The 13,986-nt window shown below is 42.0% G+C and overlaps 1 protein-coding gene across 50 annotated transcripts in view; it reads right to left on the reverse strand.

Annotated features, from left to right (window-relative positions):
- Nucleotides 1–13,675, reverse strand: part of STAU2 (staufen double-stranded RNA binding protein 2) — a 332,499-nt gene extending 318,824 nt beyond the window's left edge. For 13 of the 50 annotated variants that reach the window (XM_073999015.1, XM_065519370.2, XM_065519369.2 and 10 more), the window contains exons 1-3: nt 12,992–13,174; nt 6,532–6,644; nt 5,050–5,115 (exon numbers count right to left, since the gene is read on the reverse strand). Coding sequence is in view for 11 of the 50 variants with exons in the window: in XM_065519369.2 (XP_065375441.1) it covers nt 5,050–5,067 (18 nt within the window). In the remaining 39 variants the exon portion in view is untranslated. Of the gene's footprint in view, nt 1–906; nt 963–5,049; nt 5,116–6,531; nt 6,645–12,991; nt 13,175–13,593 lie in introns of those variants that run through there. The other 37 variants (XM_073999009.1, XM_073999001.1, XM_073998988.1 and 34 more) reach the window with 9 other exon arrangements.
- Nucleotides 13,676–13,986: the final 311 nt, after the last annotated feature.

Consider the following 13,986-nt stretch of genomic DNA (forward strand, 5'->3'; position numbering starts at 1 on the left):
AAGAACTACCAGACTACTTTGATCCCTGTAAATTCCCAGTTGCTAGGCTCTCCCAATACAACAACTGCCTAATACAGACTTTTCCAATTCCTTAGGACACACTGACCTGTCAAGTCTACCTCACTAGCTAATCTCCAAAACTTGGCCCTATTTCAGCTACTCATTTAAAAATATTATTCACAGCATGTATCTTCGTAATTTACATTTGCTGTAGCTTACTGTTAAAATGAGTTCCTTTTCCCAGGGGACCTATAATTAATGATCCGGGAGAAAGGACCAAAATATACCATACTCATCATATTATGGTACCCCAGAAACTAGTATACTCCTATTAGTTATCTGTTGAATAATGAGTAAAAAGTATAGAGTAATGATTATAAATACTCAGAAAATTATCAGGGGACATAATCCAAAGAATGTTATTTACAAATAAAAAGAAATAGACGACAGTAGACATATATAAGCAATTCACAAAAGGCAAAACACGAAAGAACAAGAACTATTTAAATATTACAGAAACACAAAGTAAAATACCACCTTTTGTCAGACAGATTGGCAAAGACTGAAATTTTGTCAAGGAAGTAAGGAAACAGGTAGATACACTTCTGGCAGATATAACTTTGTCTTTTAGGGGGCTATACACCAAATATCTTTAAAATCCACATACATCTTTGACTAGTATTTCCATTTCAAATAATCAATTCTAAGAAAATAATTAGACAAACAGATGTATATTACAAAAATTCACTATGGCACTAACTACAATACAAAAATCTGTCCAACAACAAGGGCTTCGTTAAATTTTAGTACATCCAAACTAAGAATTATTATTAAATCACTTCAAAACATTACATATTGTATAAACCCAGTTTTTAAAAAGTAACATATATTCACATAAAAACATACCTGCATAGAAAAAAAATCTAGAAGTATACACCCCAAAATGTTACCAGTGATTATCTCTGTAAAAGAAGTGGAATTTTTTGTGATTTTTTTTGTTTGTTTTTGGGGTTTTTTTTTTTTTGCTTATCACACCTAATTTTCTACAGTAAGCATAAGTTGCACATGGATAATAACACACATTCTTAAAAGGCAAAAACAATAACTACGATCACAATTTAAAGGCAGAAAAGTGCTATTATTTTAACAGAACATAGAACATTCATGTTCCATGATAATACTAAAGTTAGGCAAAGTTAGTAACAAATAACCTGGTATTCAATAGCCTAGTTTTTCATTAGTTTTAGTAACACATATGGAAGAATCTGTTACAAATAAAAAACCATGTAGCCTGGGCACAGTGGCTCACGTCTCTAATCCCAGCACTTTGAAAGGCCAAGGCAGGCAGATCACGAGGTCAGGAGTTCAAGACCAGCCTGACCAACATGGTGAAACTCCGTCTCTACTAAGAATACAAAACTTAGCGAGGCATGGTGGCGTGTGCTTGTGATCCCAGCTACTCAGGTGGCTGAGGCAGAAGAATTGCTTGAACCCGAAAGGCGGAGGTTGCAGTGAGGTGAGATCATGCCACTGCACTCCAGTCTGGGCAACAGAGTGAGACTCCATCTCAAAAATAAATAAATAAATACATAAATAAAAAGCATCTAATTCAGGTATCTTGAGAAAACAAAAGACTTCCCAAATAAAAATGTAGTAGTAATCCTAGAGACAATGTTGAAAATCACACAGTAAAAATCTCAACTGTTTCAAGCTGAGAATCAACTCAAGTCCCCTTTGCATGCCTAGGGTCTCATTCTGTTACCCAGACTGGAGTGCAGTGGCATGATCACAGTTCACTGCAGCTTCAACCTCCCAGGCTCAAGTGATCCTCCACCCCGGCCTCCCAAGTAGCTAAGACTACAGGCATGTGTCACCATATCTAACTTATTTTTTTTTTTTTGTAGAGACAGGGTCCTACTATGCTGCCCAAGCTGGTCTCAAAATCCTGGTCTCAAGCAATCCTCCCACTTCGGCCTCCCAAAGTGCTGGGATTACAGGCATGGGCCACCACAGCTGGCCCCTTTATACATTTACCTTGAGAACCCTCACTGTTATGAGAAAGTGGTTGCCGAGAAAGTAAGATTCAAAAATTACTCATGAGTTTAAGAATTCAACTCTATGTTTAGCTGAAGAGAGTCTTTATCTCAAACTTGAACAGTTTGGGGGATGACAGTTATAGTCAGTAACAAGATGGAGGGATCTCTTATTCTAGGAATACACGTCTGTTAAGGTTGAGCATCCCAAATCCAAAAATCTGAAATCCAAAATCTCCAAGATTTCAAACTTCTTTTGTACCAACATAATGCTCAAAGGAAATGCTCATTGGAGCATTCTGGATTTTGGATTTCTGTATCAGGGACGCTCAACCAGTAGGCAAAATTCCAAAATCTAAAAAAATTTGAAATAGGAAACACTTCCGGTGCCAAGCATTTTGGATAAGGAATACTCAACCTGTACAAGTTAAGTATGTATATCTCCAGGCACTGTGTACAACTTCTAGCCAACATCCAGGGAATTGCTTGTGGCCATGTAGAGCGTTGCCTAGGAACTGTTTGCAGTGCCTGATTCAACATGACCTGCAACATAGCCAGTTAGTAAATCCTCATTAGGACTAATCCATAAACTATAATTTTCAATGAAGTTGGCTGGCATAAAATGATCATTTCCAAATGTCTGTGGCAGAATATGAAAAATTATTTTAACTGTAACCAAATAATTTTAGTGGCAACTTCACACCTATAACAGTTTGCAAATAAGGTCTCATAATGCTTCCACTGGGATTTGAGAGCAGCTGTGAGGTAACAGGAAGCACTAAGCACAGGACAGCTCTACAATTTCCTTAAATTATTAGTAATGTTTTTGATTAAACTGATTTTTGTTGCACAAGGAAAGTTTCTAGAAAACCAAATAACAACTTTACATGAGGGAGAGTTAGTTGCATTTGTGTAACACAGCAGCATATAACACCAAAACTGACAACATAATTACGTGCTTATTGTTGAAAAATAAATATCCCCTTGCTTTAGTGACAACTCTAGCACCATTCGTATGTTCATACACCCAACAAATAAATGTATGAAAACTATTTACATTGTTTATTCTAGGACCTGGGAATATAACAGTAAACAAGAAAAGTCACTGTCTGTCTTCATGAAACATACTAACAAGGGAGACAGATGTTAAAACAAATAATTACATATTTGACTATAACTGCAAATGTCATGTTATTAAACTAAAGAGCAAGTGCTATGACAGCATACAGCAGGACTGCAGTCAAGCAAGCCAAACCCAGGGGAGGGGAAGAGAGGTCCAGGCAGAGGAAATCTGTGCAAATCCTTGCAGCCAGAACAACCTTACCCAATCTAGGAACTGAAACAGTCCAGTATAACTGAAGCATTGAGATTATTTCTTGGGCACACATTAAGTCCAAGATGTATAAAGACATCCAAGAGATCAAGGTGGTAAATGCTACCTGAGTCTGGAGCTCAGAAAAAGAGGCCTAGACCAGGTATAAACTTCTGTCATTAGCTTAGAGATGGCATGGGATGCACAGGAACTAGGGATTTCTCAGGCAAGGTGAGCAGGACTATATATCAGAGGGCAGGGGGTCAAGATTACTTTCTTTTTTTTTTTTTTTGGAACAGAGTCTTGCTCTGTCGCCCAGGCTAGAGTGCAATGGTGTGATCTCAGTTTACTGCAACCTCCGCCTCCTGGATTCAAGCAATTCTCCTGCCTCAGCCTCCCAAGTAGCTGGGATTACAGGTATGCACCACCACAACCGGCTGATTTTTTTGTATTTTTAGTAGAGATAGGGTTTCACCATGTTGGCCAGGCTGGTCTTGATCTCCTGACTTCAGGTGATCTACCTGCCTCAGCCTCCCAAAATGCTAGGATTACAGGCCTGAGTGACCGCGCCTGGCCAAGATTACTTTTTTTTTTTTTTGAGACAGAGTTTCACTCTTTTTGCCCAGGCTGGAGTGCAATGGCACAATCTTGGCTCACCGCAACCTCCGCCTCACCGAAACCTCCGCCTCCCGGGTTCAAGTGATTCTCCTGCCTCAGCCTCCTGAGTAGCTGGGATTACAGGCATGCACCGCCACACCTGGCTAATTTTGTATTTTTTAGTAGAGGGTTTTTAGTAGGGTTTCTCCATGTTGGCGAGGCTGGTCTCAAACTCCCGTCCTCAAGTGATCCACCTGCCTCGGCCTCCTAAAGTGCTGGGATTATAGGCGTGAGCCACTGTGCCCAGCCAATTATTTTTTTAATCACAGGAAAAAAAAAATAGTTTAATTACTTCTCTCATGATTTGCAACCAAAAGAAATAAAATTACTTTGTTTCTTTCCCTTTTTTTTTTTTTAAGAGACAGGGTCTCACTATGTTGCCCAGTCTGGCTCAAACTCCTGTGCTCAAGAGATCCTCCCACCTCACCTCCCAAAATGCTGGGACTACAGGTGTGAGCCACCCAGCCTGGCCAAAAATATTTTCTAACACTATAGTTACGATACAATGTTCTATTTAACTGGTAAAGGTAAAATTAAATGTATAAAGTTCTTGGAAAAACCTCAAGAACTAAGAAAAACACTTCTTTCAGTGAGTCTAAAGTATTATACGCTGTAGTTTATCAGAGCACTTCCTTCTAGAGTTTTTCAGTGCCCTGGAAAGTGAATCTTTTTTTTTTTAAACAGATACAACTACTTCACAAGATTTGTCACTAAAAATGCTTTGAGTCTGCAGAACTGCCACCTATTGAAGCTATATCATGATAAGCATTCTGAACACATTAACAAGTCCTAAAGGGATGTGACATCAAGAAGAACAGACAAACCTTCTGCCTTGCACAACCAGAAGTTATCAACTTTCAGAAGATCATTCTAATCCTTAAACAACCTGCCCTACACAGCCTCCAATGATGACTATACAGTAGGTAACTGTTTTAAAAAGTGATGAGTCAGGTTACAGGTATAGAAAAGAAAAGCTGAGTTAAAATTTTCCACAATTTACAGCCAAAGCACAATGTACGCATGAAAAATGTCTTAACACAAACTCACCTGATTTATTTGAAGCATGTTAAGACAATATTGACCAAACTGCTGTATCCCTCACGGCTCCCAAAACTGGAAAATGAAAATGAAGAAATAAAGTTCAACTTAGTTGATAACCTCAATGACTGGTATTTTAAACACATGCCCTTGATAAAAATCAAACATAAAATGTAATTTATCCAGATCTCCATAGAACTTTCTATGATGATAAAAATGTTCTGTACTTGTACTATACAATCTGGTAGTCATTAGCCACATGCGGCTACTGAGCATTTGAAATGTGGCTAGAGCAATCAAGAAAATAAACGTTTAATTTTCTTTCATGTTAACTTAAATAAGCACATCACTAGTGTCCACCATACTGGACAGTACAGATCTGAACAAAGCTCCTTCTGCTTCTAGATTTCTAAGACAATCCCAACAAAAGTGAAGCTGTTAAAAATAAATCTGAGAGTTTCAGGTTAATATTTAACATATACTCTCTTTTTGCAGTCCTGTTTTAAACAGCTTTGTTCCCATTTTCTATATGATAAATTAATCCTAAAGAAGATGCAACACCACAAGTATTCTCTTAGATGGTATGGAAAAGAGCATATAGTACAATTATCTTGCTGAATATTTTACTTTTCTCTGTCATTTTGTCTGTTATCATCAGTATAAAAATAGTACGCATAATAAAATGTCAGGCTGGGCACAGTAATCCCAGCATTTTGGGAGGCCAAGTTGGGTGGATCATTTGAGGTCAGGAGTTTGAGACCAGCTTGGCCAACATGGTGAAAATCCTGCCTCTACTAAAACTACAAAAATTAGCCGGGCATGGTGGCAAGTGCCTGTAATCCCAGCTACTAGGGAGGCTGAGGCAAGAGAATCGCTTGAACCCAGCAGGCAGAGGTTGCAGTAAGCCAAGATCATGCCATGGCACTCCAGCCTAGGTGACAGAGTGAGACTCCATCTCAAAAAAAAGAAAAAAGAAATTAATTTAAAAACAGATGCCAATGAAGGGCAGGAAAGTCCAAATTATAAACAAATAAATCATGAGATCTTGTAATGAAAAAAAGTTCATATAAAATATAAATTATGTACAGACCTCTCCCCTAAAAATTATCTACAAAGCAACAATACAGTTGTGATACACAGCAAAAGGCCTATATCTAATCACTAGTGGAGAAACTTTTATGTTGTTAAATTTTAATATTGAACTTGCCCTTAGAAGCAAATGTTTTGTAAGTACACACACACATACACAAACACACACTCGTATTTGGTTACCATTTTTTCAAGATGACAAACTAGAGTCAATTCAAAATGACTTTGAAAACTTTTAATATTTTTCTTACAATAAGTGTCCACAGCATCTGCAATCTGCATCAATTTTTATTTCTTTCTAATTACTTTCACATTTCCTATGAGAATGGGATGCTGTATAAAGAGCACAAGGCCTGGGTATTGGTGAATTTGAGTTTTAGTCAAAGTTCTTCAGGAGATTACCTTCTGAGCCTTGGTCAAATTACTTTGTGTATCTTTGAGTTCTTCTTTTTCTCTCTTCTTTTTTTTTCTTCAATCTTTAAAAAGTAAGCTAAAGTCCTTGCGGTAGGCAGCCTCTAACAAATAGAATATAGCAGAAATAATGAGATACCACTTCCAAGATTAGGTTATAAAAATTATTGGGCATCACCTTCTCTCACTCATTTGCTCAGAGGGAAGCAGATGCTAAACTGTGGGGCCCTTTGGAGAGGCCCACAAGGCAAAGAACTGAGAAAAACCTCTGGCCAACAGCCAGCAAAAATTGATTTCTTCAGTCCAAGAGCCCCAAGAAACTGAACCCTGCAAGGGCCACATGAATGAGTTCAGAAACATCTTCCACCAGGAAAGCTTCCAGATGCGACTGCAGCCCCAACTGACAGCTTGACTACCACCTCTTTCATGAGCCACAGGCATCCAGCTAAGCTGCACCGAGATTTCTAACCCACAGAAACGGTAAGATAATGTTTGCTGTCTTCAGTCCTTAAATTCTGGTGCAATGTGCTATGCAACAATAAATAAGACAATCCTGTCCAACTCTATAATTCAATACTCCTATGGTGTTTTAGGTATTAATATTTGGCTAGGCAAAAAATAAAATAAAATCCCTGTTCAACATGAGCAAATGAGTAACATTAGGACGGCAAAGTGGCAAATTATAAAACTTAAACATTTACATTTTCAATTCAAAAAATGAGATTATTAACAAGTGTAGCATTAGTCATATGGTGTTAAAATACACGCACTTTCAATAGGAATGGAGTATCTCATTAAAAAAATACACTAGCTATAACTAAAAATACAAACACAACCAATCAACTTTTTTTAACTGAAAACAGTTCATTTAAAAAGTAAAATGTAAATAACCACTAAACCATCTCAGTGATGTAGTGTCCCTTGCTTTCTAGAATTTAATATTACTGGTCGGGCGCAGTGGCTCAGCTTGTAATCTCAGCACTCTGGGAGGCCGAGGCGGGTGGATCACCTGAGGGCAGGAGTTCGAGACCAGCCTGGCCAACATGGTGAACCCCTGTCTCTACTAAAAATATAAAAATTAGCTGGGTATGGTAACACACACCTGTAATCCCAGCTACTTGGGAGGCTGAGGCAGGAGAATCACTTGAACCCGGGAGGCCGAGGTTGCAGTGAGCCAAGATCATGCCACTGCACTCTAGCCCAGGTAACAGAACAAGACTTCGTCTCAAAAAAAAAAAAAAAAAAAAAAAAAAAAAAAAAAAATTTAACATTATTAAGCATTCACCAACTTTGAAAAATTCCATTTTGTCTTTATTAGTATAAACTTCTAAAGTTACAAACGCTTATCTACAGAGCTCTACGTATTTCTTCAATATCAGAGACTGGTAACACTGGTGGCTGATTCCAAGAAGTAAGCACAGTAAGATATTGGGGTACCTTTTTGAAAGTTCTAAACTTTTTTTATCCTTTTTTTGAGACGGAGTCTCGCCCTGTCACCCAGATTGGAGTGCAACAGCTCAATCTCAGCTCACTGCAACCTCCATCTCCCACGCTCAAGCAATTCTCCTGCCTCAGCCTCCCCAGTAGCTGGAGATACAGGCACACACCACCATGCCTGACTAATTTTTGTATTTTTAGTAGAGAGGGGGTTTCACCATGTTGGCCAGGCTGGTCTCCAACTCCTGGCCTCAGGTGATCCATCCGCCTTGGCCTCTCAAAGTGCTGAGATTACAGGCGTGAGCCACGGCGCACAGCCTAAAAGTTCTAATCTTCTGACACAGAAAAGATATTCCATGAAGTAACAAAAAAGAAAACTTTATGAACATAAAATTAACCATACAATTTAAATATTCTGTATGCCTTTTCTTCACAATATAAAGAGCTGGATAAATTAAAACACATGAAACTAGTATGTCTATAACAGCACTCTGTCATTGGCTAACATTCTGAAAATTCTACTTTTTTAACGAAACCAGTTATATCAGATTTACATCAATTTAAAATTTGTAATTTGTAATTATACCATGGACAATTCAGAATGCTCACAGTGGCACATGTCTTTAAGACTCTGTTTCTACTTTAAAGATATGCCCAGTCTGTCATATATTTTAAACAATTTGCTAAAATATCAAGACGTATCAATAAAATGCAGAGCAGTTTTATACTACCTATGGTTTCATAAAATCCACCTCCTCAGCAGGGCAGGGTGCAGTGGTTCACGCCTGTAATCCCAGCACTTTTGGAGGCTGAGGCAGATGGATCACTAAGGTCAGGAGTTCAAGACCAGCCTGGCCAACATGGCAAAACCGTCTCAACTAAAAATACAAAAATTAGCTGGGCATGGTGGCATGCGCCTGTAGTCCTAGCTACTCGGGACACTGAGGCAGGCAAATCGCTTGAACCCGGGAGGCGGACGCTGCAGTGAGCGGAGGTCACACCACTGTACTTCAGCCTGGGTGACAGAGTGAAGACTCCATCTCAAAAAAAAAAAAAAAAGAAAAATTTAAAAAAAAAAAAAAATCCACCTCCACTATCAGAAAAGTTTCCAGCTACAGTTGATTCCAATTACAACTCAGTACTTTTAGAGAAATGTATCCTCGTGTCCCAGAAATGCCCTATCTGGTCAGGCATATTAGGACAGGCAATTCTAGATTCCAAACTACTAAATGAAAACAGGCAGGACAGTTTATAGGGAGAGGGCACTACAAACAGGGGAAGGCATGACGCTCATGAAGAATGGTCCAACCTGTAACTGCAATGTACTGCTGATGTAAGTCGTACTTTGTGAATTATCTGAGAAATTAAAAGCTGTACAAAAATTTGATCACCAATAATTAAACTACTTTATAAAATGGCACTGTTATTAAATATGTATAATTTTATATCAGCACCCATCCTACAGTTGATAGGCAATTCTCACTTAAATGTCTTATTTGACAACATGAAAAGCAAAAAAAATTTACTATCCCTATTCTTAAACTACAAACTGCTATGAAACTATCAATTCAATACTTCTTACTTTAAAAAAGACATGGCGTCCTTTAAATAGTTTTTTAAAATGTTTTTCATTTTGATTTTTTAAAGTAGGTACCCAAAAATGCTGCTTTTACGTAAGGAAAATGGAAGTCTTACTTCACAAACTATTCTAGTGGAAAACTCTAAATACCACAGGCCAGGGAAAAAAAAGGAAACTAACATTTATCAGACACCAATTGTATAAGTTAGGTGCCACATTTTGCCATTTTTACATCAACTCATTTAATCCTCATCATCTTGGGATGTGGGCATTATCTCCATTTTTCTAGAGGTTGGGATATTTGCCTACAATCACGCTGCTAGGTTTACAACCCAGTTCTTTCTGGCCCAAAGTCCTCTTTTCTTCACTATACACCAAATTATAAAAGACTTGTCTTCTTTTAAAACAAAAAAAAATTTTTTTTTTTTTGAGACTGAGTCTCGTTCTGTCGCCCAGGCTGGAGCGCAAAGGTGCGATCTCAGCTCATTGCAACCTCCACCTCCAGAATTCAAGTGATTCTCCTGCCTCAGCCACCCGAGTAGCTGGGATTACAGGCGCACACCACCACACCCAGCTAATTTTTGTATTTTTAGTAGAGATGGAGTTTCACCATGTTGGGCAGGCTGGTCTCGAACTCCTGACCTCCTGATCCACCTGCCTCGGTCTCCCAAAGTGCTGGGATTACAGGCATGAGCCACTGCCCCTGGCCAATGTTTTTTTATTTTTTAAGCATCAGTTTGGTGAAAAATAAAAGATTTGCCTTCTTATAATTTTTCCTAGAACAAAGTCAAGGGCTTGACATCTAGGACAACATAATGGCAAAGCTCCTATACAGAACTTGGGGAGGATTATTTAAAATCAAACGATGCATACATAAATAAAAATTATAATTATCACAGATTCTAGACATCTAATATTTTGTGTACCTATAAGAGGCACAAATATATATATGTGAATAATCACACTGTGCATGTCTCAAACTATGCAGTCTAATAGAGAATTCAATTTTGCAATATCTAGAGTTTTCCTCTTTATGATCTGTACACATAAATGATCAGATTCCCAGCATCGAACGTGTACAAAACAAAAGGAGATAATAATAGGAATAAACAGAAGGGTAGGCACAAAAGGAAAAAAAAAAAAAAACAAACCCTACCGTATCTTCTAGAACCTAAACAGGAAAACCGCTCTGCCTCGATTTCTGGATTGTTTATATATTTAAAGCTTGATGACTATCTTGGATTTTTTTATATTCACATTATTTATTGAAAAGCAAACCAAGCCACTCTTCCTAGCACTTCATTCCAGACAAGCCAAGTTAAGCTAAAATGTAAAATTTACATGGTTTTCCAAGCTCAAGTATTTAGGAGTTAAGGACCACAATGTATGTAACTTACTCTTAAATGGTCCAGGGGAAAAACATTTTGTGTGTGATAGAGAGCAGTAATAAATGCATAAAATGTTAACAGGTGAATCTGAATAAAGGTTACAAAGATATTCTTTGTATTATTATTCTTATTCTTGCAATTTTTCTGTAAGCTTAAAATTACTTCCAAATAAAGTTAAAATTTAATAATTACACAGCATTCTATTTGAAATTAACAATATGTACTTGGATTATACAGCAACATTCTTACAAATACAAAATACTGGTTTTTACGGGGAAAAATGCAGTAATTTGTGAGCAAGTACGTACCATATCCTACCAACTAATTATCACTTAGGAGTAAATTTCAGACTAGCCTACCATATAATGAAATGTGACAATGGTAACTTGACTTGAAACCATAGCAGGAAAACACAAACACACCACATAGTTTTGCATAACTGCTTCGCAAATTTAATACAGGCCTGCTGCAAAAAGCAGCAATCTACAATTAAAGTGATATGTGATATCTCTTGTTTGCAGTAAAATACAAACTGAACAATGAAAACCTGGTCATATTACAAAACAGAGATGGAGAGTAAGTCTTGGTTTTGATAGTTTTATTAAATAAGATTTTTCCACCGCAGCTCAGTTCACAACAGTATACTTGAATCATCTAAAGAAAGCAAGGACGGGGAAGAAACATCCTGGAGAAATGTTGAAATCTTTTCTCCTCCAAGGTTACTATCACCCTGCCTGCCCATCCCAATTTTATTTCAAGTATTCACTATGCTGGTCTGAAACACAGGATGCATCAGAAGCCAAGTAATGCTCAGCGAAAGTTCACCAAAATTGTGAAATCAAACATTAAATAATAAACGTTTTCAGTTGACAGTAAAATATCTTTAAAAGATCATCTCTAGCCTTTCTTTCTGCAGGATCCACCCACTTTAAAATCCTTTGGTAAATTCCCAGGTCTACCCTAATTGAATGGTCCCTCTCTATCTGCTCAAGCAGTTCTTAACCCTTTGTAGTGGGGATAGGGGAAGGGGGACATCACGGCAAATATGGACCCTTACCAAAGAAAATTATTCACAAATGCAAAATTCTACACACATTTCCAAAGACTTTCAGATCCCCACGGCCATTATCCCCACCCCTCCCTAAGAATCCCACTGTGGCGTGCTCCTCCATAGCCTCTGCGGAGCACCCCCCGCCCCCAGGCCACAGCCACCGGCTCGCCCCCGGAGAGACTGGAGTTCCTGCTCTCACACAGCGGATTCTGTAACTGAGCTTTGTCTCCTCGCCCAACTCCCTTCACCCCGGCAAGGTCACTACCGCCAACTACCCCTTTAAGCCGAGCCATCACGGTAGGAGTTCGTAAGAGCCACAGCAGAACTTGCCTGTCATAGGATACATTTTGTCCCCTCGGCCCCACCTACCCTCCCATTTCGGCAAGTTACGTCTTTACCACTCGCCCATTCTACAGAAATAGCCGCCGCCACCACCCTCAGGCTCGCCCCGGCCCCGCCGCTCCGCCTCCAGCGCCCCCAGGCCCATTCCCCACAGACCCTCCCCAGGCCGCCCTCCCCTGCCCTACCCCAGGCGCTCCCTCTCCCTCGCAGCCACACCGTGGCTGCACTCGCCGTCCCCTCTTCCGGCCGCTACCACCCCGGCCCCCCAGAACCCCAGCCTCCCGCGCCCGCAGCCGCGTTCCTGCCTCCCCCACCTCCGCACCCCGACTTGGCCCGGCCTCCTCGCGTTCCTCCCGGCTCCTCCCCTCAGGACACCTGTGTCGTCCCACCCCCTCCGCCACACACGCCCCCACCCCCCACCCCAAATCCTTCGCCTCCCGGTCCTCCCTCCCACGCCGGTCTCCCCTCCCCCCTGCTGCCCCGAGAGAGCCCGAGGTGGGAGGGAAGGCGCGGGGGAGAGGAGGCCGCGAAGGGGGCCGCTCTTCTCCGGGTTCCCCGTGCCGCGGACCTGCAGGGCTCCCCAGCGCCCTCTGCCTCCTCCGCCGGCGGGGCGGAAGTCGGGGTCTCCCGGGCGCCCCCGACGAGGGTATTTACCTTCTTGCCAGGAACACTTTGCAGACGGCTCCAACATTGGCAAACAGTACAGAGAACTGACCCCGCTCGGCCGCCGCCGGCTTCCACCCCTCGGGCTCCCCGCCCCCCGCCTCCGCCCGCCTCCGCCCGCCTCCCGGGCGCTCCCGCCGCGCCCTCCCGCGCTCGCGCCGCGCGCCCCCGCCTGCGCAGCCGCTCCCGCGCCCCAGCACGCCCGGCCGGCGCGCGCGCCCGGCACCGGCTCTATCTCCACTCCGCCTCTCGCCGGCCCGCGACCAAGCGCAGCCATTGTTCGCGACGCAGCTCCCGCCCCCTGGCGGCTGCCGGGCCCCCCAGCTGCAAGCTCTGCGGGGCTAGCGGCGGCGAGTTGGGCCCCCGAGAGAGGGCCGTTCCGGGGGCCCTTGGGCAAGGGGGCGAGCGACTGCGCTAGGAGCGCGCCCAGTCCGCAGTCTCCTCGTCCCCGGCGCGGCTCCCCGCCCCCTCGTCTGCCGGGGGTGGGCCTGGGGCAGCCCCTTCCACACCTGCAGTCGGCAACTTCCTTCCCCGCCCGACTGACCGTCTGCTCTTTCTGGTCCGCACCCTGTGTTCTGATTCCCCGCTCGTACCTTTCCCAGGCTCTCAGGCTGCCCCTCTGTGCTGTGCAGGGGACGCGCGACCATCCCGCGTCTGCTCCGGCCGCCGCTGTGCGACACACCGTTTAGCGGATCCTGCACCTTTCCAGACGGGGGAGGGGGCGAGGAGGAGGTTGCTTCACCGTCTCATCCAGCAAACACCAGGGATCCGTAATCACCTGCTCGCCAAGACCCGCGGCGTGGCCAGACCTCCTCCTCCACCGAAAAAATTAGTCACATCCAAAAGAATCCTTGGAGCCAAAAATGAGAACCATTGAAAACAAAGCCCTAGATCCTAGATTTATGAGGCAAGAGTGCCAGAAAACAGAAATTACGTCTTGATTCGTCCTGGTTTTGATGTGGATTACTTTTGTCTAGATAACTTCA

The sequence above is a fragment of the Macaca fascicularis genome, chromosome 8 (genome assembly GCF_037993035.2).
Source record: "Macaca fascicularis isolate 582-1 chromosome 8, T2T-MFA8v1.1".
Lineage (NCBI taxonomy): Eukaryota > Metazoa > Chordata > Mammalia > Primates > Cercopithecidae > Macaca > Macaca fascicularis.